This window comes from Geotrypetes seraphini, chromosome 3 (genome assembly GCF_902459505.1).
Source record: "Geotrypetes seraphini chromosome 3, aGeoSer1.1, whole genome shotgun sequence".
NCBI classification, from domain to species: domain Eukaryota; kingdom Metazoa; phylum Chordata; class Amphibia; order Gymnophiona; family Dermophiidae; genus Geotrypetes; species Geotrypetes seraphini.
Window position 1 is genome coordinate 409,689,045 of NC_047086.1, and position 26,622 is coordinate 409,715,666.

Below are 26,622 nucleotides of genomic sequence, written 5' to 3' on the forward strand. Positions count from 1 at the left end.
ATCTTGTATTTTTTTTTGAAGAATATATTTTATTAATTTTCAAAAATATTCCAACACTCAAATATACATGATGTACAACAGAAAAAGATGGATACCAAAACACATCCCAATTTCACCGTATACCCGAGCTTCCCCCCCATCCAACACCCCATCCCCATCCCACAGCCTATACAAGAACTAAAAACAAGGGGGTCACGTGATGCAGCCTGCCTGTTAGGACGCGTGCTGGTGGAGCTCCCTCGGATCCCCGGCTATATCAGCGATTAAATCTTGCTTTTCATCCACGACAAGCGGCTGCCCTGTCCAGAGCGAGTGAGCAGTGTGTTCCGCTGCGGCTGCGGTGACGATTTCGGGTCCTGTTGATTGGCATGCCGGTGAAACCAGCTCGGGCAGCTAAAGACAGGCCGGCTCTGACCCCGACCAAGATGGCGACGGAGATCGCCACCTTCACAGTCCCCGCAGGGGACTGGGTGCAGGAGATCACGAAGTCGGTGTTGGCCGCGCTGGCGGACCGTCTAAATAAGCTGCAGTCGGGAGTGGAGGAAATGCATGAGAAATTTGACTCTCATGCACGACGGATTGCAGACGTGGAGCAGCGGATTTCTGGGCAGGAAGATGTGTGCAGTCGCCTGGATGCCCGTGTGATCACGCTGCAAAAAGAGATGGAGGCCCTGAAAGCACAGCTGGACGAGCAGGAGAACAGGAGCCGTCGGAACAATCTCCGGCTGGTGGGGCTACCAGAGGCGGTCGCGGATGCGGAGCTGTATAATATCTTTTCTTCCTGGCTACCAGAGCAGTTGAAGCTGCAGGAGACTGGCATGGCCTTTGCATGTGAGCGGGCCCACAGGATTGGTCCCATGCAGCAAACGGAGAACAGGAGACCACGCACCGCCATTGCTCGCTACGTCAACTGGCGTGAGAAGGAGTCCATTTTGCGGGCATATCGAAAGGCCGGACCCCTGGATTATAAGGGAGTAAAGATTCTTCTCTTCAATGACTACTCCATCAGAGTAGCAGCGCAGCGCAAGTTGATGTCACCTTTCTGCTCGGTGCTACATTCTAAAGGCATCCAATTCGCCCTTGCTTTTCCTGCTAAGCTGCGAGTTTGGAGGGATGGCAAATCATTTACCTTGCAGGATGCGGATGAGGCCCGCCGCTTTGTGGCCAAACTTTGAGGCTGCTGATTCTCTCCGGGCGTGACTGGCCAATTGGTCTGGACCGACTCTTGTATGTCCTATGGCATTCCATATTAACTCTGGCATTAAGCAGGGAGGTATCCAGAGTGTATTCTTGGCAGAACACGGAGATTCCTGGACAACGTGCATCTCCCTGCTATGCCCTGCTGCAACCACCTCTCTGATGGGGGTGGGCGAGGGGTTCCAGCCAGCCATGGCCTCTGGTTTGTCCTTTTTTAGGGACTTGTTTGAACTGTTTTTCTATCTCTTTTATATTATATCCCAGGGCCCTGTAAGGATCTTTCTAACTCTGCTGGACTCCTGGGATTCTGTCTAGCATTTCTATGTATTCCAGTTTGGTAGGGCACATTGATATTGTTGCTAAGTTCTTTTTCTTTTTTCACCTGCTTAAATTAAAATGGGTGGGGGGGCTCCTTGGCGAGCGGGGTGGGAGGTGTGTCTTTGGGTGGTGCAGGGCTGGGGAAGGGAGCTACCGCTGAGGATGGTCTTGGGATGGGGGAGGGAGTGTGTGGGGTTTTTTGGGGGGTTGTATGTTTGGGTTTGCATGGTACGGGTGGCTGTTAGTGCGGCTGTGGATGTCAGGTGTGATTGGTCCTAGATGGGGGAGCAGCACCTTTCTCCTTTCCACCCAGGGACTTTGCTGGGAGGTCCTGCTGGGGTGGTTGAAATTCTACACTGGTCATTTCTCTGAGTGTTGGCCTTTTGACACTGGCTGATTTAAAGGTGGTTACTCTTAACGTTGATGGCCTTCGGTCACCTATAAAGAGATCGAGAGTACTGGCTTCCTTACGCAAGTTGAGAGCTGATGTAGCCTTCCTTCAGGAGACTCACATGTCCCAGTTGGAACACTCTAAATTACGTAGAAGCTGGGTGGGCGAGGTATACTCCTCTTCCTTTGGGGGTAGGCGGCGAGGGGTCGCGATCCTCCTTAACAAACAGTTACCTTTTCAGTTTCACAAGCTGGTTCCAGACCGCGAGGGGAGATTTGTTATGGTCTTGGGGGAGCTATGGGGTAAGAAGCTGATGCTCTGCAATATCTATGCTCCGAACGTATACACCCACAGCTTCTTCTCTACTCTCCTCTCTAAACTGTCAGAATATACCGAGTATCACCTTATCTTGGGCGGGGACTTTAATATCACTGCTGATCCGAGCTACGATTGTAAACCACCCAGACTGATGCATCGAGATCATGCCGCCCGGGGGGTTAACTTCCTACTTAGCCACTTGGACATCGTGGATATCTGGCGCACCTTACATCCCTCTGATAGGGACTTCACTTTCTTCTCTCATGCACATACCACGTATGCTCGACTAGATTACCTCCTTCTGGATCGCCGGTTGTTTAATGCGGCTCTTCGCGCTGATATCTTGGAGAGCACCGTTTCGGATCACGCTCCTGTGGTGGTGTCCCTCTCATTTTCATCTGGGGTTAGGGGTAAGTCCTGGAAGCTGCCTCCTCAACTGTATGCGGATAAGGCGTTTCGGGAATATCTTAGAGCGCGATGGGTGGATTATCAAATAACTAATCAGACTGATGATGTGGGCCCCAGTACATACTGGTATGCCTCTAAAGCGGTGATGAGAGGGCATATCATAGCATACATGGCCCATAAGAGGAAAGAGCGGGATGGGAAGATATTGCAACTTACGAGCGAAATGCATATTCTTAGGCAGCGCCATATTCAGTCGATGTCTGACTCAGACAAACGAGAACTTCAGTCTCTGAAGGAGCGGATAGAGGAGCTGCTTAATGATCGCATGCGGACTTCTATGTACTATCACAGATACCAGCTGTATCGCTGGGGGAGCAAAGCGGGGAAACTCTTAGCTAATTTGGTGCGACCACCTAAAAAGAGGCAAGTAATTACATCCATTAAGGATGCCCGGGGTACTGTATACACCACAGCTCAGCAGATAGAGGAACAATTTGTCTCTTTTTACTCGAAGCTGTACGAAGCCCGCCCCTTGGATAGAGAGGCTTTGCTGTCCTTTTTTTCTGGTCTCCGGCTCCCGGGGCTTGAGGCCTCGCAGCTTCAGGCCTTAAATGCTCCGCTTACGAAGGAGGAAATTTTGCGGGGTATCCGCTCCCTTACCTTGGCGAAGGCACCGGGCCTGGACGGACTAGGTCCAGAATATTATAGAATTCTCCAGGAATTGGTGGCTACGCATTTGTGCGCCCTGTATAATGGAGTGTCGGCGGGCGAGGCCGTGTTCCCCTATAACCTTGCTCATGTGGTTTTACTGCCGAAACCGGGCAAGGACCATGCATTGGTGAGCTCGTATCAGCCCATTTCTCTCTTAGATCAGGACGTAAAGCTGTTGGCGGCTACCTTAGCGCGCAGGCTGAATTCAGTTTTGCCAGACCTCATTCACCATGATCAGGTGGGTTTTGTTCCAGGTCGATATGCTTCCATGAATTTGATGAAAGTGTTGGGAGCCATTCGACTTCATGCGGGACGAGGGGGCCATTCCGCCATCGCGGGATTGGACATGGAAAAGGCGTTTGACAGCATCTTCTGGGAATATCTTTTCTGAACTTTGGAGAGGTATGGATTTAGAGACTCCTTTCTGGCTTGGGTGAAGGCCTTGTATGTTGACCCGCAGGCTCGTTTATTAATTAATGGTTGTTTGACGGCTCGATTTGGCCTCCAGCGGGGAACTAGGCAGGGTTGCCCCCTGTCCCCTTTACTGTTCTTACTGGCCATGGAGCCCTTAGCCATCGAAATTAGAGGGTGTGATCATATCCGGGGGGTAAGAGTAGGGGGCCGCGAGTGTAAAATCAGCTTGTTTGCGGATGATATCCTTTTGTATTTAGATCAGGCTTCCAGTCATCTGGATCAAGCTCTTGCGGTGGTGAGGGCCTTTGGGTTACTTTCTGGCCTTCAGGTTAACTGCTCTAAGTCGGAACTTTTAATGCTGTCTGGGGGCCCGCCGGAGCCCTGGCACGCGCTCTTGGCTATTCCGCCCAAAGCGGCGCCTATGAGGTATCTGGGGGTCTTCCTAAGCACACAGCCTTCCGTCATATATGCGGAAAATGTTCTGCGGCCGCTGGAGGAGATTAACAAGCTATGTCAGCGTTGGAAGGATTTGCCGCTGGGTCTGATGGGCAGGATAGCGCTAGTCAAGATGGTCATGCTTCCGAAACTGCTATACCCCTTGCAGACCATCCCGCTTTGGTTACGTCGCCGAGAGGAACTTAAGTTCAAGTCGATTATCTCTAAGTTTATCTGGCGCTCCAAAACTCCGCGAATCAGTATGGCGAAACTGATGTTGGATAAGTCTGATGGTGGGCTGAACGTCCCTGACATTCGTCTCTACAATGTGGCTGCACTTATGCGTTGGATACATGAAGGGCACTTGGGGTGTGAACGATATTCTCCGCCGGGATGGGTGGAGGGTTGGTCTCATCCTTTTCAGTTCGTGAATCTGCTCCACTCCCAATCCGATCCTTCCCACCGGTATAGAGTTCAAATGCAATTTATGTGGCTATTGCGGCAGGCCTGGCGATGGTGGAGGCGACGACAGGGGCTTAGCACCGCGGTGTCTCCCTTCCTGCGTTTCTTAGGAAATTCCAACTTTCAACCAGGCTGGGGGACTTCTGCGTTTAGGGGCTGGGCGTCTCGGGGTTGTACGGTCATGGCGCAGCTGCTTGAGTTGGATCCCCAGACTTTTCCCTCTTTTTCCCAGATTCAGCGAACCTGGGACCTCCCCAACAACTTTTTGTTTTCCTATTTTCAGGTCCGCCATTACTGGGAAGCAGAACGTATCCGATGTCCTGGAGCGTGGTCGTTTGGGAGGCTCGACACTCAATTTCTCTCCACCCCGGACTCTATGAACAAGCTTTCACACTGGTATAAACTTTTGAAGCTCTCAAGTCCCACTGATGGTATCTCCAGAGTGCGAGAGGTTTGGCAGGGTGATCTGGGTGTGTCTATTGATGAGCATCAGTTTCAGGAGTGTTTTGCCACCCTTTATGCATTTACTAAATCTGTTGAGTACCAGGACACTCAATTTAAGCTCTTGCACCGATATTATCTCACTCGACAGCGGGGAGCCAGCTTGGGACTCTGGGCGGATGCCTCTTGTATTAAATGCAAATGTCAGCCGGGTACGTACCTCCACTCTTTTCTGGACTGCTCTAAACTTACCCTCTGGAGGGAGGTACTGGCCGAGCTGGAGGCTATCCTTCAGCGGTCGGTGGAGTGGGACTCTGGGGTTTTACTTCTTGGGTTGCAGGAGCCACTTATTGAACAGGGTTTGTCTGCCCCTCAGCGGCGCTTCCTCTATAATGTATTCCTAGTGATTAAGAAAACAATTCTTTCTAGCTGGACTTCTGAGGTCCCTCCTCCCATTGCGTTGTGGCATGCCAAATTGCGAGACATGGCCACTTTTGAACGTCAGTGGTATGTGGGATCTTCTAACTCTGATAAAAGATATTATGTGGCTTTGTGGGAGGGTTTGTTGCACTCGATCTCTGCTCCTGAGCCAGTGTCTCGTGACTGATATTTTTGGGTCCCTAGTCCCGAGGCGAGGACCCCTTTTGGGGGTTCTTGGGAGTCCTATGATTACCTGGGTGACCTTCTCTTTATTATTTATCCTTCCATTTTCCTTCTGAAGGCCTTTCTCTTCTTTTTCTTTATTCTTTGGCAGCTCTCCCATCTAGGACTGGGGTAGGGAGGGGGGATGCTTGCTTGCTTGAGTGGGGAAGGGGGTGAGTGAGAATGGGGGTGTGCCTGCTGCTCTGTGTGTGCTCGGTGTGCATGAATTTTGAGTTGGGCTTGGGGAATGTCTACTTAGTTATTTTCGGGGGTATGGAAAAATAGGTGAAGTTAGCGCTGCCTTAAGGCAGGGATTCTCCTTGTATTTCTTGTTTACGAATTCCTTCTGAATTCCTGCTATTTCTGGTTTGTTTTGCATTTCCCAGTTGTTTCTATATCTTTTGTGATATTTGCTTGTTGGTTCTGGCGTTGTTGCCGCCTGACTGTATGTGCTGCTTCACTGTTAATAAACATATGTTTAAAAAAAAAAAAAAAAAAAAAAGAACTAAAAACAAAAATCCATTCCAGTGCAGTCCCAACAAAAGATTCATACATTCAACAAATGGCTACGAGCTCTAGGTGTTAAAGTGTCCCAAAATGGTGTCCAACAAAGACAAAATAACCGGCCCAAGGCAGAATCCAACGAAGAAAAACATAAGCACTCCATGGATGCTTGGTGTATCATCAGAGTCTGCCAACGGGAAAGCGTCGGAGAATCAGAGGAAATCCAGCAGAGCAAAATCGCTTTCTTCCCCAACAACACTGCGCGAGCAAGAAAGCTCCGAAACCCCTTTGGTGCAGACAGGGGAATATGGTCCAGCGTAAACAGCATCACCGGATCCAAAGAAAATTTGTAATTCCACATGGTTTGAATATGTCCACAAAGCTGCTGCCAAAAGGTATGGATCCGAGTGCAAGACCAAAACTGATGTCCGAGAGTAGATGAGAACATTTAAGGCAGCGGTCGGACAAACACATCTTCGTCCGAAATTGATATGAAGTAGACCGGTACAGCCGATGCAAAAATTTATAATTCATTTCAAACAGGATCACATTATGTGAAACACGAGCTGTCCGAAAGACCCCCCTACGAATCATGATGGCTGTCACTTCACAAGAAAGGTCCTGAGACCAATTCAGAGCGTGGGATTCATAAGAAGGCTCACCCAGTTGTTCCTGTAGATGACAATAAGAAATCTCAATGGAATCGGTACCTGTGCTGACAGACTCAACGCTTCAGAAAGGGATTCCATACAGCGGTCAGCGATGGAGTCGCGTGGCAAGGAACAAATGTATGAAGAAAGTTGAAGGTAAGAAAGCCAATCGGTGGGCCTCCAGCCATGTTCTCTTTGAAGTTCCTCAAATGATTTTAGAGAGCCATTGGAATGGACCAATTGAAAAACATATTGATTAGATTGTAAAGTCCACACCTGAGAGGAAACTGAATCCAGACCCTGTGAAGGCACCATTGCCCCACAATGGTAAGTAAGGAGTCACCTGGAACGAGATCTGGAGCTGTTGACACAATAGTTTCCAGAGACGTCGCAGGGGTAATAAGAACAGGTCTCGTGCAGTTGATGTTTTCCGTGGCAGTTGAGGGACATGAAGCAAATAACTAAAATGGAATGGAGCACAAAGTAAAAGTTCCTGCCGGGAAGCCGAAAAATGGCTTGTCCCCCGATACCAGTCATTCAGATGTCTCATCTGACACGCCTGAGACAGTAAATGAAGACTACGGAGACCAAAACCACCGCGATCTCTAGGGCACAAGGGATCTCTAGGGCTCTAGGGATCTCTAGAGACAAAGACAAACATGCTCTCTTCCCGTTCCACAAGAACTGTTGTAAACATTTCCCAATTATTTTATTATGACGGGAAGGTAATAAAACAGGTATCATTTGAAATACATAAAGCCACTGGGGCACCAGTACCATATTATACAATGCTATCTTGCCCATTAAAGAATGCGGATAGACCCTCCAATTTATGTACTTTGGTAAGAACTAGAGGGTCTATATTGAGAGCATATAGTTTTGAAGGGTCAGGGGAAATAACAATACCCAAATAGGTAAGATGTCCCGACGCCCTGCCACTGCGTCTGTACCTCCGGGGTCAAAGGCAAAACTATTGACTTTAATTTGTTTAACGCCATACCCGAGTACATACTAAACTCATCCAACAATTCTAAAGCTCTAGTAAGAGAGAGTTCAGGATATCCCAGAGTTAATAAAAGGTCATCCGCATAAGCCAATACTCTCAGTTGGGAATCCCCCTCTGGCAGGCCTTGTATAATATCATCCCGCATTATAGTACGCAGGAAGGGGTCCAAATACAGTAAGAAAAGAAGAGGGGAAAGCGGGCTACCCTGCCGCGTCCCACGAGCTATCTGAAAAGCAGGTGTACGGGTGCCATTGACCAAAATACAAGCCGTGGGGTCTGTATAAAGCAAGTGAAGCATATCTAGGAACCACCCATCAAAACCCATGTAAGTGAGCACTCGGAAAAGGTATCCCCAATTAACCTGGTCAAAGGCCTTCGCTGCATCTAATCCCACCAATATCCCCAGAAGTTCAGAATCCCTAGAGCGCTGTAGTGTAGTGAGTAGTCTACGAACATTTAGTACCGAATGACGATGTTGCACAAAACCCACTTGTTCCTGTACTATCAAAATGGGCAACAGGGTAGCCAGTCTATTTGCTAATATTTTGTCCAATATTTTGATATCCACATTGATTAATGATATGGGTCGATAGGATTCAATATCTGTCTCAATTTTACCCAGTTTAGGTATTAAAGTTATAAATGCCTGATTAGCCCCCGACGGAAAAGACCCACCTTCAAGGGCCGCTGTATAATATGCTTCTAGAGGGCCACAAAGGGAGGGAAAAAGAAGTTTATAGAACTCAGGAGAAAATCCATCGGGGCCTGGCGATGTACCTCCCTTAAGCTGTTTAACTGCTCCCTGAAGTTCCTTACCCTGAATAGGGCGGTTCAAATGAAGGCGATCGGGGAAGTCAATCGGGGAACCCCAGCATCCGTTAAATAATCCTCTGCGTCGGGTCCCCCCTGCCCATCCCGGGAAGCATAAAATTCTGTATAGTATTTAAGAAAACCATCCGCTATGGCAGGAGTAGATGTAAGCTCCTCCCCCGAACGCAGTAGTATACAGGAAATGTGGCGATTAGGGCGTTTAGGTTTAGTCAAATTAGCCAAAAGCCGCCCCGCAGATTCCCGAATCTGTAGAATTTAAATTTACAATAGTGAAAATAGTGCTGAGTGCGTTCATGTAATAAAGTATTCAAGGCAGTCTGCGCCGCCACCATAGCCTCCTGAGATTGCGGGGAAGGATGCGCAAGATGGGCATGCTTCAGACGTTTGTATTCACCCTCTAAGCGTATAAGTCCCCGAGAGATGCGGGCTCTATGCGCACTGACATAGGAGATAATATCCCCCCGAAGAACAAATTTAGCTGCCTCCCAAAATAGTAAGGGGGTGTTCCGATGCTGGGCATTGAAAGCCACATAGTCATCCCATTTCTGTGTAAGATACTTCTGAAAATTCAAATTTTTAAATAAGTAGGACGGAAACCTCCAGGTACCCCCGGGCATGTTGTCCGTGCCATGTAAGATATCTAGCCAAATAGGACAATGATCAGACACAGATAGGGAACCCACCTCTGAAGCTTGTATCCTAGACAAATAATCAGTCGACGTCAATATATAATCTATGCAGGAAAACGTGTGATGTGCACGGGACTGATGGGTGTAGTCCCGTTCCGTGGAGTGTAACACACACCACGGATCAATAAGGTCTAAGGCACAGTTCTTCAACCGCCGGTCCGCGGACCAGTGTTGGTCCGCAAAAAAATCTTGCCGGTCCGCAAAGGATTCAGACCCAGCAGCAGCAAAAGGTGCCAGTGTCAGCTGAAGTGCAACTTCCTGTTGCCGTCGCTATGCCGGCACTCCTGCCTTCCACCACCGACTTCTCTGCACCCCCAGAAAAGCAGTGGCAGGTCTGTATGCTTTTAACTTCGGCACACAGCTGCCCCTAGGAAGTATTTTAGCGCGGTTTCATGAGGCAGCCTCAGGGCCTTTGGTAGGCCGGCCCACATCACATCATCGAAGCGGGCCGGCCTACCAAAGGCCCCGAGGCTGCCTCATGAAACCGCACTAAAATACTGCCTAGGGGCAGCTGTGTGCCAAAGTTAAAAGCACACAGAGCTGCCGCTAGCCTACAAAGAGGAAACATTTGCTGGAGAGGGAAGGGGGGAAGGGAGTAGGGGTGCTCCTGGACAAGGGAGGGGAAGGGGCTACTGCTGGCAGGGGAGAAGGGAAAGGGAAGAGAGATACTGTTGGATAAGGGGAGGAAGAAAGGGAGAAGGTACTGCTGGACAGGGGAGGAGGAACATTGGAAGGAAACAGCTGGCAGGGAGATTAGAGGAGGGGAAGGAGTCAGGATGGAATGGAGAGATTAGATGAGGGAAAGGGAAGAGACAAAGGAATGACAAGGTAGAGAGAAATTGATGCTGGGAAGGGGGGTCAGATGAAAAATATGGAAAGAGGGACAAAGATGCTAGATCTGGTATAGGAGAGAGGGGCATAGAAAGAACGCAGATACCATATGGGAGTGGGAGGGGTAGAGGGCAGACAGTGGATGGAAGAGGCAGATGCTGGATTGAAGAGACAGAGGGCAGATGCTGGATGGAAGAGAGTGAAAAGACGATGAAAGCAGAAACCAGAGACGACAAAAGGTAGAAAAAAATGATTTCATTTCTATCTTGTGATTAGAATATATCAGATTTAAAATATGTATCCTGCTAGAGCTGATGTTAGACATAACTGGGGAGTGCAAAGCCCAGGCAGTGCGTCTTTAGCTTCCAGTTGGCTTAGGGCTCTCTCTGACCAGGAGGCAGTTGCCCTAGTTGCACTCCCCCCAACACCATTCCTGCCATGTGTGACTGCGGTATTCTGTTAGCATGATATTTGTGTAGCATTCTGTAATAATTTGGCTTATTCAGTTTTCTTGTTAGTAGAGGGGATATATGTGAAGGGGAGGGGAGACGGGGGTTTTGTTGATCTTTGCCCTGTATTATTTATATTTATAAAATGACAAGTGTACAGAATATTGTTTCTCTTTATACTTTAATAAAATATGTTCAATATAAAATCATAACTATTTGAGGCTTGTGCAGATGGGATCAGATAGTTAACGGGACCGAGCTCGCGGGGACAGGGCGGCAATGGTTTTTTAAAAAATTTCAGTCTTATTAGTTTGCCGGTCCACAAAATAATTATTTTATTTCCGCCGGTCCATAGGTGTAAAAAGGTTGAAGAACACTGGTCTAAGGTATCACATAAATAGGGAATGCCTTTCGAGGGACCAAATAACTGAGAAGGACCCGGGCCCGTTCTGTCTAAAGTGGGATCTAACACCTGGTTAAAATTACCCAACAATATCAGAGGGTTAGTGGGATCACGAACACCTACCCCCGCCAAGGAAGTAAAAAAGGAGTGATCATATTGGTTGGGAGCATAGATCATTAACAGGTTAATAATTGATCCCGACATAGTGACCTTACACATTAAAATCCTTCCCATTGCATCCCGGTAGAGCTGTTCTACTTTACCCGGGAATCCCTTTCGTACCAACAGCACCACACCTGATTTCTTAGTAGAGGAGGAGGTACAAAACACCTGTCCCACCCAACCTCTGAGAAGCTTAGCATGTTCAACATCCGAGAGTCTGGTCTCCTGTAAACAGGCCAAATCGGCTTTATGATGTTGAAGACGCTGAAGAATCTTACTTTTCTTTACAGGGGAAGTAATGCCACACACATTCCAGGATAATATACGGAAGGTGTGAGAGCTCATGGATAATGAAGAAAGCAGATAATAACCCAGTTCCACAAACAGGGTCTCCCAGGCTCCCAGCCAGACCAGGGAGAAAACAAAAAGAAGCAATCCATAGGTAAACTATATTGAGGCTGATACAATTGGATCACAGAAACTGCACTGGAATGGAAAACACAAAGAAATTCAGCATGTTCCGCACCCCTAAACCCAAACCCAAATTCCCCCCAACCCCTACACAAATTATCCCCAAACCCCCTTCCACTCCCAACCATACCATCCCCCCTCCCAACGAAATACTGAACTAACCTAAAACCCTCCAGGTCCTAGGATAGCAGATCACGCCAATGAGGCTATCAGAACCCTGCCTTCCTCAAAGAGCAATATAAAAATGCTCATACAGCAAACAATTATCAATCAGTAATAGCAAACCCCCAAAACCAGCATTGCAGAGATAACAAAACATGTTAATCAAGTTGCTCCAGCAGTAGACTCAGCACGATTAATGAATTCTCCTGCTGAATCTGCAGAGTCAAACACATGCAACTTCCCATTTTGATGAATTTTTAGAACTGCAGGGTAAAGAAACATAAACCGTCGCTTCTGTTCCACCAGCTTTGCGCAAAGGGGATGGAAAACTTTACGCCGTTCAGTCAGCGCTGCTGAATAATCCTGTCCAATTCGCACCGGTGAGGTTTCATAGGTCAGGGGCTCTCTTTTGGCACGGAAGGCACGCAGCAGCTCCACTTTATGACGATAATTGTGAAGTTTGCCAATTACCACTCTAGGACGTTGTTCAGGTCCCACTCGAGAGCCCACCCTGTGTACCCTCTCAAAATGGGCCGGGCCCAGAGAAGACGGCATAGGGAGCTCACTTGCCAACCAGGACTCCACCACCGATAGAAGCACCGAGTCCGATATAGTTTCAGGTAAACCAATGAAACGCAGGTTTCCACGGCAAGACCGATTTTCCAGATCTTCAAGTTTATCCTGGCAAAAGCGTAGCTGGGTGGTAAGAGTTGCCACTGTAGATTCCATCGCTGTGGCACCTTCCTCCACCGCCGAGACCCGCGTCTCTAACTCAGTCACTCGCGTGGAATTATCCTCTAGTAGGGATTCTACCTTTGTCAACTGAGTAGAAATGAGCTCCATACGCGGCTCCAATGCCTGCAAGATTACCTGCTGCAGCTCTGTTAACATTTCGGGGGTAAACGCTGCCGCCGGTGCTCCAGCACAAGGCGCGGCCGCCATTTTATCGTCCCCAGGCCGCACCTTCTCCCGGTCTTTCTTCGCCGATTTTGATGCCATGGGAGCCGCCAAAGGAGTCAGAAATCTGTCCATATAATGAGAAATGTTTTTGCTGGCAAAGTGGGTTAAATCCGTTCGCGCTTATGCGCTATTAGTAGGCCGGATGAAGTGCAGTCTGGTCCAAAGTGAGACTGTATGGCCACAATTGCTCTATGGCAGTGTCTCACAAACTTTTTCGAGCCAGGGCACACTAAAGGTAGTGGCCATGGCTCGAGGCACCCAGAAGTGCGCAGCCTTCACCGTGAAGACATCACATGCCTGAGTGACATCATCACGCTGACATCCACGCATGCACAGATGCCCTCCAGACAGGCCCTGAAATGCCAGTAGGGCGTGCCAGCAGGGAAGTCTAACAAATATCAACTAAGGCCCAAATTCACTAAGCAAACCGATCGTGTACTAATTGGTTTGCGAGCCCTTTGCAACCAAATTCCCCTCCAACCCCATAACGATCCTCCCATGCAAATTAGCAAAACCCCATGCAAAATAGCCAAGCGATTGATTTACTAACAATTGCTTGGCTATTTTGTATCGGGTTTTACTATTAGCAAACCCGACTGTTGAGGCCTGTCGGTAACTGAGTTACAATCAGGTCTGCAGGTTTTTTGACAGGCCTGCCTGTCTTTTTTATTCATTTTTTTCCATGACACAGATATTTTGCGTGTGTTACACATGCAAAATATCTGCCCCATAAAAAAAAATTAATAAAAGACAGGCAGGCCTGTCAAAAAATGTACCCCCACATACAAACGCACCCCCCGAGCTCGGCCGCCCCCCACCCCCGACCGGAATGACCCTCGCCCTCCCTCCCTGCGACCGGCACGGCCCTTGCCCCCCTCCCGGAACGGCCCTTGCTCCCCTCCCAGCACGGCCCACCCATCCCCAGCACCAAAAAGTTGTAAGCAGGAGGGTGCTCAGTCCCTCCTGCTCCTAGACCTCCCACCCCTGGTTGGCTCAGGCAGTCGGGCCTGGCCCACCTACCCCGGTACCTTTAAAATAGTTGGGAGCAGGAGGGGTGCCCAGTCCCTCCTGCTCCTACGCAAATCTTCAGGAGCAGGAGGAAAGTCCTCCTGCTGCTCTGTCCAGCCGCCGCCCAATAGCAGCCTTAGGCCCCGCCCCATCTGATGCACGGGGAGAGGCCTAAGGCACTGATTGGCTGAGGCGCCTCGGACTCCTCCCTGGGAGTATCAAACAACAGAAGTAGCTATACCATTAAATTCAGCTCTCTGGGAGATCATGTGATGCTGTGAGCTGGTTAACTGCACGTTGTACTGGCTCCGGAGCCCTGCTCTTCATTCTGCTACTTGCAGAGCACAAACATGAGAAAATTTGACCCTCTTTACCAGCGCAGGAGTCTCTTATTGCATGGACAGGTTCTTGGCTTCATCTGCGTTCCTATGGCTTCTAAAACAGCAAAGAAAGATCAGGAGAAGGGATGGCCCGGCGATGATAAAATGGCGGATAATCTGATGTTTACCCCTGAAATGTTATCGGAGTTGCAGCAAGTTATTCTCCAGGCATTGGGGCCGCGCATGGAGCAAATTTCCACCCAGCTTGCTAAATTAGAATCGCTGCTGGAGGAAAATTCTACCCATGTGACTGAGCTAGAGACTCGTGTCTCTGCGGTGGAGGATGGGGCTACGGCGATGGAGACTACGGTGGCAACACTTACTACCCAGCTGCGTATTTGCCAAGATAAATTGGAAGATTTGGAAAATCGTTACCGACACGGAAACCTGCGTTTCATTGGGTTACCTGAAACCCATTTTGGATGCAGTGCTTCTATCGGTGGTGGAGTCCTGGCTGGCTAGCAAACTTCCTATGCCGGCTTCTTTGGGCCCTGCTCGTTTTGAACGGGTGCATCGGGTGGGCTCTCGTACAGGCATGGATCAGCTCCCTAGAGTGGTCATCGGCAAGCTCCATAACTATCGCCATAAGGTGGAACTTCTGCGAGCTTATCATGCAAAACGAGAACCCCTGACATATGAAACTTTCCTGGTGCAATTGGGACAGGATTATTCTGCGGCGCTGACAGAACGGCGTAAAGTTTTTCATCCGCTTTGTGCTAAGCTTGAGGAGCAGAAGCGCCGGTTTATGTTTATTTACCCTGCTGTTTTAAAAATTCATCAACATGGAAAGTGGCATGTGTTTGACTCTGTGGAATCAGCGGGAGAGTTCCTTAATCGCTTGGAGTCCACTTCAGGCTCTACTTGACTTTTTCTTTGTGCTCCTTCTCGTGCTTAGCTGGTATTGGGGGTTCTCTCATACTGTTTTCAAATTGTATGCTTTTCTCTGCATTTATTGTATTACTCAAATATTGAAGGCTGGGCACTGATAGCCTCAGTGTCGTGATTTGCTTTCCTAGGACCCAGTGGGTTTTAGGTTAGCCCTAAAACTGGTTGGGGGGGGGATGGGTCGGGAAGGGGTAGGGGTGTGTTTGGGGATTGTTAGCGAGGGGGCTGGGGAGGGATTGGGTTTGGGATTGGGGGGTGTGGGACTTGCTGACTTTACTTATGTTTTCCATTCCAGTGTGTTTAATGGTGTCCTATTGTATAAACCTGTATTTCCTCTGTCTATGGATCTCACTATATATTTTCTCCTTGGTCTGGCTGGGAGCCTGGGAGAACATATCCGAGGGATTGGGCAACTACATTCTTCTTTCTTTTCACATGAGTCCTAATACCTTCCTTATATTATCTTGGAATGTGTGTGGCATTACTTCTCCTGTGAAGAGAAGTAAGATTCTCCAACGTCTTAAACATCTTAAAGCGGACTTGGCATGTTTGCGAGAGCAGATTGTCGGATGTGGAACATGCCAAGCTCCTGAGAGGATGGGTGGGACAGGTGTGTTATGCTTCCTCCTCCAACAAGAAAGCAGGTGTGGTTCTTTTGGTACGTAGGGGGTTCCTGGGCAAGGTGGAACAGCTTTATAGGGATACTTTGGGGAGGACTCTATTGTGTAAGGTCACTATGTCTGGATTAGTATTTAATTTGTTAGTGACCTATGCCCCCAACCAATATGATCACTCCTTTTTTACTTCGTTGGCTAAGGTGGGTATTCGAGATCCGACTATCCCTTTGATTTTGTTGGGTGACTTTAATCAGGTACTAGACCCCACATTGGACAGAACGGGCCCGGGTTCCACTCAATCTCCTGGTCTCTCTAGAGGTATTCCTTATTTGTGTGACACTTTGGATCTTATTGATCCCTGGCGCTTGCTTTATCCTACGGAGCGGGATTTTACCCATCAATCACGTGCCCAGCATACTTTTTCCCATATTGATTACATTTTGACTTCGATTGCTTATTTGCCCCAGATACATTCTTCAGAGGTGGGTCCCCTTTCTGTGTCTAATCATTGCCCTATTTGGATAGATATTCTGAGTGGAGCCGATAGTACACCTGGGGGAACTTGGAGGTTTCCATCCTATTTAACCAAAAATTCGGATTTCCAGAAATATCTTAAACAGAAATGGGAAGATTACGTGGCTTTTAACTCCCAACATCAGGATACTCCACTTCTATTTTGGGAGGCAGCTAAGTCTGTCCTGCGGGGGAATATTATTTCATATGTCAGTTCACATAGAGCACGCATCTCCCGGGGACTTCTACATTTAGAGAGGGAATATAAACGGCTGAAACGCTACCATATTTCACATCCTTCCCCGCAATCCCGGGAGGCTATGTTGGCAGCGCAGACTGCCCTGAATACTCTATTACATGAACGTACTCAGCACTATTTTCACTATTGTAGATTCAAATTTTATAAATTTGGGAATAGGGCGGGGCGGCTATTGGCGAACATGACAAAACCCAGACGCCCTAGTCGTTACATTTCTCGTCTCCTGCTTAACTCGGGTAGGGAAGTAACATCTACTCCAGATATAGCGGATAGTTTTTTGAAATATTACATGGAATTTTATGCTTCCATGGATCCGTAGGGGGGACCCGAGGTGGAGGATTATTTGATAGATGCTGGGGTACCCCGTTTGGCTTCACCAGATCACCTTTATTTGAATCGCCCAATCCAGGGTAAGGAACTTCAGGGGGCAGTAAAACAGCTTATGGGAGGCACCTCACCAGGTCCTGATGGATTTTCTCCTGAGTTTTATAAACTTCTTTTTCCCTCCCTTTGTGGCCCTTTGGAAGCATATTATACAGCGGCTCTTGAGGTTGGGACTTTTCCTTTGGGAGCTAATCAGGCCTTTATTACCTTAATACCTAAACCGGGTAAAGTTGAGACGGATATTGAATCCTACAGACCCATTTCATTAATCAATGTTGATATCAAAATACTGGACAAAATCTTAGCTAATAGGCTGGCTACTTTGATCGTACCGGAACAAGTGGGATTCGTACAACATCGTCATTCTGTGCTGAATGTCCGTAGATTACTTACTGCTATACAGCGTACTAGGGACTCTGGGCTACAAGGAATTTTGGTGGGATTGGATGCTGCCAAGGCATTTGACCAGGTTAATTGGGTTTACCTATTTCGGGTGCTCACGTACATGGGTTTTGAGGGATGGTTCCTTGAGATGGTCCGTTTGCTTTATACTGATCCAACGGCTTGTATTCTAGTGAATGGTAACTGTTCTCCTGCTTTTCAGATAGCCAGGGGTACTAGGCAGGGCAGTCCGCTCTCCCCTCTTCTTTTCTTATTGTATTTAGACCTCTTCCTGCGTACTATAATGCGGGATGATGTTTTGCATGGCTTGCCAGAAGGGGATTCACAATTGAGGGTATTGGCATACGCGGATGATCTATTATTGACTTTGGGATCTCCAGACTCATCCTTGCTTAGAGCATTGGAATTGCTGGATGAATTTAGTATGTATTCGGGTATGGTTTTAAAGTCCATGGTATTGCCTTTAACACCGGAAGTGCAGACTAAGTGGCAGGGGCCTTTCCCCCTTACTTGGGCGTCGGGACATCTTACTTATTTGGGTATTGTTATTTCTCCTGACCCCTCGCAATTGTATGCCCTTAATATAGACCCTCTTGTCCGCCTCACTGTACAAAAATTGGAGAACTGGAGGGTATATCCGCTTTCCTTATTGGGCAAAATAGCATTGTATAACATGGTATTGGTGCCTCAGTGGCTCTATGTATTTCAGATGATACCTGTTTTGTTATCTGCTCATCATGATAAACTCATTGGGAAAAGTTTACAGAAATACTTATGGAATGGAAAAAGAGAACGTTTGTCATTACTTCATCTGGCACGCCCTAGAGATCGTGGTGGCTTAGGTCTCCATAGCCTTCGTTTATTGTCTCGGGCGTGTCAGATGAGACATCTGAATGACTGGTTTAGGGGGACGGGACATTTCTCGGCTTCCCACCAGGAACTTTTACTTTGTGCCCCATATCATTTTAGTTATCTGCTTCATGTACAGTGTTTGCCACGGAAGACATCATCTGCAAGAGACCTTTTCTTATTACCATTGAGACGCCTTTGGAAACTTTTGTGTCAACAACTTCATATTCCATTTCAGGTGACTCCTTACTTACCGCTGAGGGGTAATGGGGACTTTGCATCGGGACTGGAACCTTTCTCCTCTCAGGTGTGGACTGTCCTGTCTAATCAATATGTATTTCAATTGGTCCATTCTAATGGGACTTTGAAATCATTTGAGGAACTTCAAAGAGACCATGGTTGGACGGAACGCGACTGGCTCTCTTACCTTCAACTTTCCTCTTATATTCGTACTTTGCCACGGGACTCCATTACTGACCAACTTATGGAATCCATTTCCGAGGCTTTGAGTTTGTCAGCGCAGGTACCGATACCATTGAGATTCCATCATCGTCATCTACAGGAATGCTTGGGCGAACTTTCTTATGACACTTACGCTACTAAATGGTCCCTGGACCTTTCCTGTGAAGTGACTGCTTCTATGATTTGGAGGGGGATCTTTAAGACGGCCCGTGTGTCTTCTAGTGTGACCCTGTTTGAAATGAACTATAAATTTTTGTTCCGGCTCTACCGATCTCCATCTTATCAATTACGGGCAAAGAGGTGTGCGTCTGATCAATGCCTCAAATGTTCCCACTCACCAGCTACTCTTGGACATCAGTTCTGGTCTTGTACATGGATCTCCACTTTTTGGCAGCAGCTTCACCGTCATATTCAAGCTATGTGGAATTATAACTTTGGTTTTGACCCGGTAATGCTGTTCACTCTGGATCATCTTCCAATAGCGGCACCGAAGGGGTTTCGGAGTTTTCTGGCTCGTTCGGTGTTTTTGGGGAAAAAAGTGTTGTGCACTGCTAGATCTCTTCTGATTCTCCTACGCTTTCCCATTGGCATACTTTAATGTTACACCAAGCATCCATGGAGAGGTTATGCTTTTCATCGTTGGACTCTGCTCTGGGACGGATCTTTTGTCTTTGTTGGACACCTTTTTGGGACACTTTAACACCCAGAGCACGTAGTCATTTGCTGAATGTATGATATATTTGTGGTTTGGAATGCACTGGAATGGAATTTGTTTCTAGATATTGTTTTGGCTGTGGTTTTGGGCGGGGGGCGGGGGTGGGTAGGGGCTCAAGTATACGGTGAAGTTTGGATGAGTTCTGGTATCCAGACACTTTGTTGTACACCATGTATATTTGTGTATTATGTATTTTCTTGTAAAATCAATAAAACATATATTGAAAAAAAAATTTTTTTTTAAATTCAGCTCTCTGCCGCTGTTCCCCGCAGTGCAGGCCTGCTTTAAAACCACAGGCTTGCACTGCAGGGAATGGTGGCAGAGAGCAGGAGAGTCTGGGAGCCGGCAAGAGAGATCTGGGCAGAGCAGAGCAGGCAGGAGAGATCTAGGCTGAGCCCTGACAGCAGTGACTACTGTCAGAGTGTGCGCATGGGCGGGGATCGCACTCTAGTGATCCTGGCCGTGGGTAGGGGGGGTATTAACGATCGTCCCATTTGCATGCAAGCCTTTAGTGAATTTGTTGACCGGCATGCAAATGGAAACGGATTGCACATGGTTTGGAGGGTTAGTGAATTTGGGCCTAAGTACCCCCAACCATAGACCTCCCAAACTCCACCCTAGACCCACCTAAGCTCTTCCCCAGATCCCACCCTCTTTACTAATTGTAATCTAATTTTTTTCCATTCATTTTTCATATACACACAATATACACAGCAGATATAAATCACTATATATAAAATCATTTTCCAGATATTTTGGGAAGGGTTGTTTTGGGGTGAGGGGAGGGGGTTTTCTTGGGGGGAAGTGATCTGTGGGGGATAGGTTCTGTTATCTAAAATGCTGAGCTTGTTTGTACTTTGTTTGTTTCTTGTTTGCTGTTTTTGCTGAGCTCAATAAAACATATTTGAACATAAAATCATTTTCCCTGCCTTTGTTGTCTGGTGACTATTTTTCTGTGCTTTTAACTATGTTTCCAGTGCCTTCTTATCCATTGACTGTTTTTCTCTCCATCTTCACTTTCTGCCTTGCATCCATCTTTGGCATTAACTTAACATTCAATATTTCCATTTTTCTGCTTTTTTCTCAAAATCTACTTTTCTATGTCTTCCCTATCTCTCTCTCCTTCCCCCCCCAGTGGTCCGATGGTATCTCTCTCCTTCCTTTCCCCCCTTCCCAGTCTGGCATCTCTCTCCTCTCCTTCCCATAATCTGGCATCTCTCTTTAATACCACTACTATTATTATTTCTATAGCGCTACCAGACTTCCCTCCTTCCCTTCCATTTCCTGGTCTGATATCTCTCCGTTCCTTTAGTCATCTCTCCTTCCCCCCCACCCCACCTCAGTGTAACATTTTTATCTCCCTTCTTCCTTTCTGGCCCCTGCAGTCCATCTCCCTTCTCTATCTCCTTTCAGGCCCCGCTCCCAGTCCAACATTTCTTCCTCCTTTCCACCAGTACAACATTTTTTCTCTCTGCATGCCTCTCCTCTAGTCCTCCTTCCCTCCTTCAAGCAACATCTCTCTCTCTCCCTCCATGGATCCAACTTTTCACTTTCTGCCCTCTCCCCCTTCCCCAGAGTGTAACATTTCTCCTTCCCTCCCCATCCATCTCGCCCTCTCCATGAGTCCAACACTTTCTCTCTTCTGCACACTTTCTCTCTCTGTCCTTGCCTTTTCCCTCGAGTGGCATCCCTCCTTCCAGCCCCCCAACCCAACATGCTCTATTCCCATGCACCATCTCACCCTCCCCTCCAGTGTGTAGCACCTTTCCTTTCCCTCCCTTTCTGCAGCACCACTTCTCCCTTCCTTTCACCTCCTCCCTGTCAAGCAGTACCCCTTCCCTCCTCCCCCTGTCAAGCATTACCCCTTCTCCCTTCCCTCCTCCTGCCTCCTGTCCAGTATTACCCCTTCTCCTTTCCCTCCTCCCCCCCCCTGTCCAGGAGTACCACTTCCCCCTTCCCTGCTCCCCATGTTCAGTAGTACTCCTTCTCCCTTCCCTGATCAGCAGTATATCTCCAGTCTAGCCTAGCAGCAGCTCAATGTGTGCTTTTAACTTCAGCACACAGCTGCTGCTAACAGTAGTTTAGCCCGGTTTCATCAGGTAGCCTCGGGGCCTTTGCTAGGCCTGCCCGCTTCGATGATGCGATGCGGCAAAGGAAGTAGAAGTCACTGGGGATGAGTGATCACAACATGATCAACTTCAAACTTGATGTCTGGAAGGGAAAAGGTACCAAAATCTCAACCATGACTTTAAACTTTAAAAGGGGATGATATGATAGCATGAGAGCCATGGTGAAACAACGGATCAAGAAAAAGATGGGCTAAGTCAAAACGGTAGAACAGGCATGGTCCCTTCTGAAAAATACTATCACGGAAGCACAAAGCCTCTACATTCCGTGGATGTCCAAAGCAAAGAAAACCAAAGGCAAAAGAGAGCAGGCATGGCTTACTAAAGATGTAAAGGAAGCCATAAATGAAAAGAAGGACTCCTTTAAAACATGGAAACGCACGAAAACATCTGAAACTTGGAACAAACACAAAGATGATCAGAAGAAATGTCACAGGGCGGTGAGGGATGCCAAAAAGGACTATGAGGAGAAAATAGCGCAGGAGGCAAAAAACTTCAAGCCCTTCTTTAGGTATGTGAAAGGGAGAAAACCCGCACAAGAGGCAGTGGGACCGCTGGACGACCAGGGAAGGAAAGGGTACATCAAGGAAGACAAACAAATTGCAGACAGACTAAATTCCTTCTTTGCGTCTGTCTTTACGAAGGAGGACACTGCAACAATTCCAGAAGCAGTGAAAGTGTTCAAAGGAGTAACAGAGGACAGCCTCACCACAGTAGAAGTGGACTTGGACCAGATTTACCGCCAGATCGACAAACTCAAAAGTGACAAATCTCCTGGACCAGATGGAATTCACCCGAGAGTCTTGAAAGAGCTAAAAGTGGAAATCGGAGAACCATTGCAAAAACTTGCCAACCTGTCAATCAAAACATGACAGATACTGGACGACTGGAAGATAGCGAACGTCACGCCGATATTTAAAAAAGGATCGAGAGGAGTGCCAGGCAACTATAGACCTGTGAGTCTCACGTCAGTCCCTAGGAAGATGGTTGAGGCGCTGATTAAGGATAGCATAATCCGACACTTAGACGTACATGACCTGATGAGAGCCAGCCAACATGGATTCAGGAAAAGGAAGTCATGTTTTGACAAACCTACTTCAATTTTTTGAGACAGTGAACAGACAAATTGATAATGGTGAACCAGTGGAATTATATACAGTGGTGCCTCACACAACGAACTTAATCCGTTCCAGGAGCAAGTTTGTTATGTGAAACGTTCGTTGTGTGAAACGCGTTTTCCCATAAGAATACATGTAAAACAAAATAATTTGTTCTGCAGCCCTACATTTCCCTCCCTCCACCTCACCTCACATGCAGAGCCTGCCAGCCTTCTCCCTCACCCAGCCGCACGATCTGCAGGAGGCTAAGAACTTCGGGAACTGGGTCAGTTCCCACTGCAGCTCCATGTGACTCTAGGCAAATCACCTGACCCTCCAGTTGTCCTAGGTCAGTGGTCGGCAAACCGCGGCTCGCGAGCCGCATGTGGCTCTTTAGCCACTTGAGTGCAGCTCTGCACTTGCCTAGGGCCCGAAACTGTCAGAAGGGTCCCAGGGCTGGCGTAAGAGGGGGGAGCATAGATCTAAGGGGCCCTGCGATCCAAACTTCTTTATTAAACACCTAAATTTTCCTTTTCAGAGGGACCCCGACATGGCAGCTGTTCTCATAAACTGCCGGTAGCTGCCCCGAAGCTTTCCCTTTGCGGCGATCTGCCCTATCAGAAACGGGAAGTTGCAGCAGAGGGAAAACTTCGGGGCAGCCGCAGGCAGTTTGTGAGAATGGCTGCCATGTCGGGGTCCCTCTGAAAAGGAAAATTTTGGCTGGAGAGGGCAGTGATCTCTTGCCTTCCCTACTGCTCCTCCCCCGTACTGTCCAGCTTTCCCTCCCCTGCTGGTCAGAACTCCTCATCTTTCCCCCAAGAAATTCAACAGTTTTCCTTCCTCCCTCTTCGGCTGTACCAGCAGGTTAGTTTGTCTGCACAATATTCACTGCTGCTGTGCATCAGCGGGTCTGGCTCCCGGCACGATCTCAAAAAGCTGTGCACGCGCAGCTGCTGGAGTTGATCAATGTTCTCCTGTCCTGCAACTTCCGGTTTCCGGTTGCGTCAGAGGAGAAGATTGAACAACAGAGCATGCGCGCATGTGCTGCTCCCTGAAAGCGTGTGGCTGGCCGAAAAAGAAAGCCGGAAAAGTCGGCATCCGAGGTAAGGTGAGGGTGCTGCTGTTCCCGGCTCACATTAGGAAGCGGCGAGAGTAGTTCCGCCCTCCCCCCCCGGGCCCCTCGGGCGACTTCGTTGTGTGAAACGAAGTTCGTTATAGGGAGCAAGACAAAAAGTTCGTTATGCGCAGCGTTCGCTGTGCGAGGCGTCCGTTATGCGAGGCACCACTGTACTTGGATTTTCAGAAAGCGTTCGACAAGGTTCCACATGTAAGACTTCTCAGGAAACTGCAAGGCCATGGAATAGAAGGAGATATACTAAGATGGATAGGCAAATGGCTGGAGAACAGAAGGCAGAGAGTGGGCATAAATGGGAAGTTCTCAGACTGGGAGAATGTGACTAGCTGTGTGCCCCAGGGCTCGGTACTTGAGCCCATCTTATTTAATATTTTCATCAATGACCTAGAGTAGGGGTAGGGAACTCTGGTCCTCGAGAGCTGTATTCCAGTCTAGTTTTCAGGATTTCCCCAAAGAATATGCATTGAAAGCAGTGCATGCAAATAGATCTCATGCATATTCATTGGGGAAATCCTGAAAACCCGACTGGAATATGGCTCTCGAGGACCGGAGTTCCCTACCCCTGACCTAGAGGATGGAACATCCAGTGAGATCATCAAGTTTGTAGATGACACAAAGCTATGCCGGGCAATCAAATCGTAGAAGGACAGTGAGGAACTCCAGAGTGACTTGAGTCGATTGGAGAAATGGGCAGATAAATGGCAGATGAAGTTTAATGTGGAAAATTGCAAAGTGATGCACTTAGGCAAAAAAAAATAAGGAACACAAGAATAGTATGTCAGGTGCAACTCTGGGAAAAACCGAACAGGAAAAGGACCTGGGTGTACTAATTGAAGGATCATGAAGCCGTTGGCGCAATGCGCGGCGGAGCGAAGAACGCAAATAGAATGTTAGGCATGATAAAGAAGGGAATCACGAGTAGATCAGAGAAAGTAATAATGCCGCTTTATAGAGCGATGGTTAGACACACTTGGAATACTGCGTCCAACAATGGTCTTAATAGCTAAAGAAAGATATAAAACTGCTGGAGAGGGTGCAGAGACGAGCAACGAAGCTAATAAAAGGTATGGAGAACTTGGAATACGAGGAACGACTTAAGAGACTGGGATTGTTCTCCCTTGAGAAGAGGAGACTGCGAGGGGATATGATCGAGACTTTCCAAAATAGTGAAAGGAATCGACAAACTAGAGCAGGAAAAAAAATATTTACAATGTCCAATGTGACACAGACAAGAGGACATGGACTGAAGCTAAGGGGGGACAAGTTCAGAACAACTATCAGGAAGTTCTGCTTCATGCAACGAATGGTGGACACTTGGAATGCTCTCCCAGAAGAGGTAATTGCAGAATCCACCGTGCTAGGATTTAAGGGTAAGCTAGATGCACATCTCCTTATGAGAAGCTTAGAGTGATATGGAGACTAAAACTATGCCAGGGTACACCTGGCAGGGCCTCCGCGTACATGGATCGCCGGACTTGATGGACCTAGGGTCTGATCCGGAGATGGCAATACTTATGTTCTTATGTTCGGAGGTTGACTTCCTGATACACCTTCTAGGACCCATTTTTGGAGGGGTTTTCCCTTTCTTATAGACTGTTTCTGTATTTTTCTCTGGTGGGCGTTCTGTTTGCACTTCCTCTGTTGCATAGCATTTGTTCATGGCTCTGTTCTATTCTTCTGCTGTACCAGTTCTTTTGTTTCATGACTGGAGTTTATTGTTTGTATCGACTTTTTTCAATAAAAATTATTTGAAAAAAAGAAAAAAATTTAAAAAAGATTAAAATTGCACGACTTTATCCAAGCAGAGCCAAAGTTTAAAATTTGAAAGTGACCTCACTACAACCCCACCAATATCGCAATTCCTTACACTCATTGACTTGGGGTATAAGGCACAGCCTACCAGAATTCATTTCTTACCTTATCCTTGATTTTGCGCCATGGAAGTTGACCAACTGCAAACTCAACCAGCATATAAAAGAGGGACCAGAGATCATCATGCCGGCCCATCTCCTGGAGCAAAGGGGAGAAAGTACAGGCCTGATCACTGCACAGTATGAAGGAAGAAAATCAGGGTAGGAAATATGGGGTGTGTTAAAGAGAAGGGGAGGTTCTGATCAAAGTGCACATTAACAAGGGTATTAGATAATTCCTATCTACTTCCCTCATTAGCATATATTCTTTGGAAGTGCAGTGGCATGTATTAATTAATGCTGAATGTTAGTATGAGGAACTTACAGTAGCCCATACATCTTAAAGAAAATGTATAATATCAAATTAATAAAATAATGAAGGGGATTTTTACTAAGTTGCATTAGGCAATAATGAGCTTTGCCATGTGTGCGTGCTAACTGCAGTTTTTATTTATGTAATTTTAATGTAACCCGCTGAGAACTTTGATAAGATTTGACAGAATATCAAATTTTAATAAACATAAAAATAATATTTTTCCAGGTAGCAGGGAGGAAGATAGTTTGTTTCTAGTATTAACCAACCCCTTCCAGATGGTACGGAGAAAACCCATCTGCCCATCATGGCATCACTCTCTTTAAAGTGGATATGATTGCTTTATTGCATTGTACTTTTTGAATATCTTAGTACAGTGGTGCCTCGCATAACGGACGCCTCGCACAGCGAACGCTGCGCACAACGAACTTTATGTCTTGATCCGTACAACGAACTTCGTTTCACACAACGAAGTCGCCCGAGCTGCATCCTTCCGCGCAGGCACTGCGCTTAACTGCCCTCTCTCCGCCTGGTTCCCTCTTGTCCCCCCGACTCCCCGACACGATCGGGGCAAGAGGGAGCTCAAGCCCTCTTGCCCCCCCCGACTCCCCGACACGATCGGGGCAAAAGGGAGCCCAAGCCCTCTTGCCCCGCCGATTCCCCGACACGATCGGGGCAAAAGGGAGCCCAAGCCCTCTTGCCCCGCCGATTC

General features: G+C 47.6%; 1 protein-coding gene across 4 annotated transcripts in view; it reads right to left on the minus strand.

Annotated features, from left to right (window-relative positions):
• Window positions 1-26,622, minus strand: part of TTBK1 (tau tubulin kinase 1) — a 542,632-nt gene that overhangs the window by 289,408 nt on the left and 226,602 nt on the right. For all 4 annotated transcript variants that reach the window (XM_033936268.1, XM_033936264.1, XM_033936266.1 and 1 more), the window contains one exon: window positions 25,605-25,697. In XM_033936268.1, coding sequence (XP_033792159.1) covers window positions 25,605-25,697 — 93 coding nt within the window. The remainder of the gene's footprint in view (window positions 1-25,604; window positions 25,698-26,622) is intronic.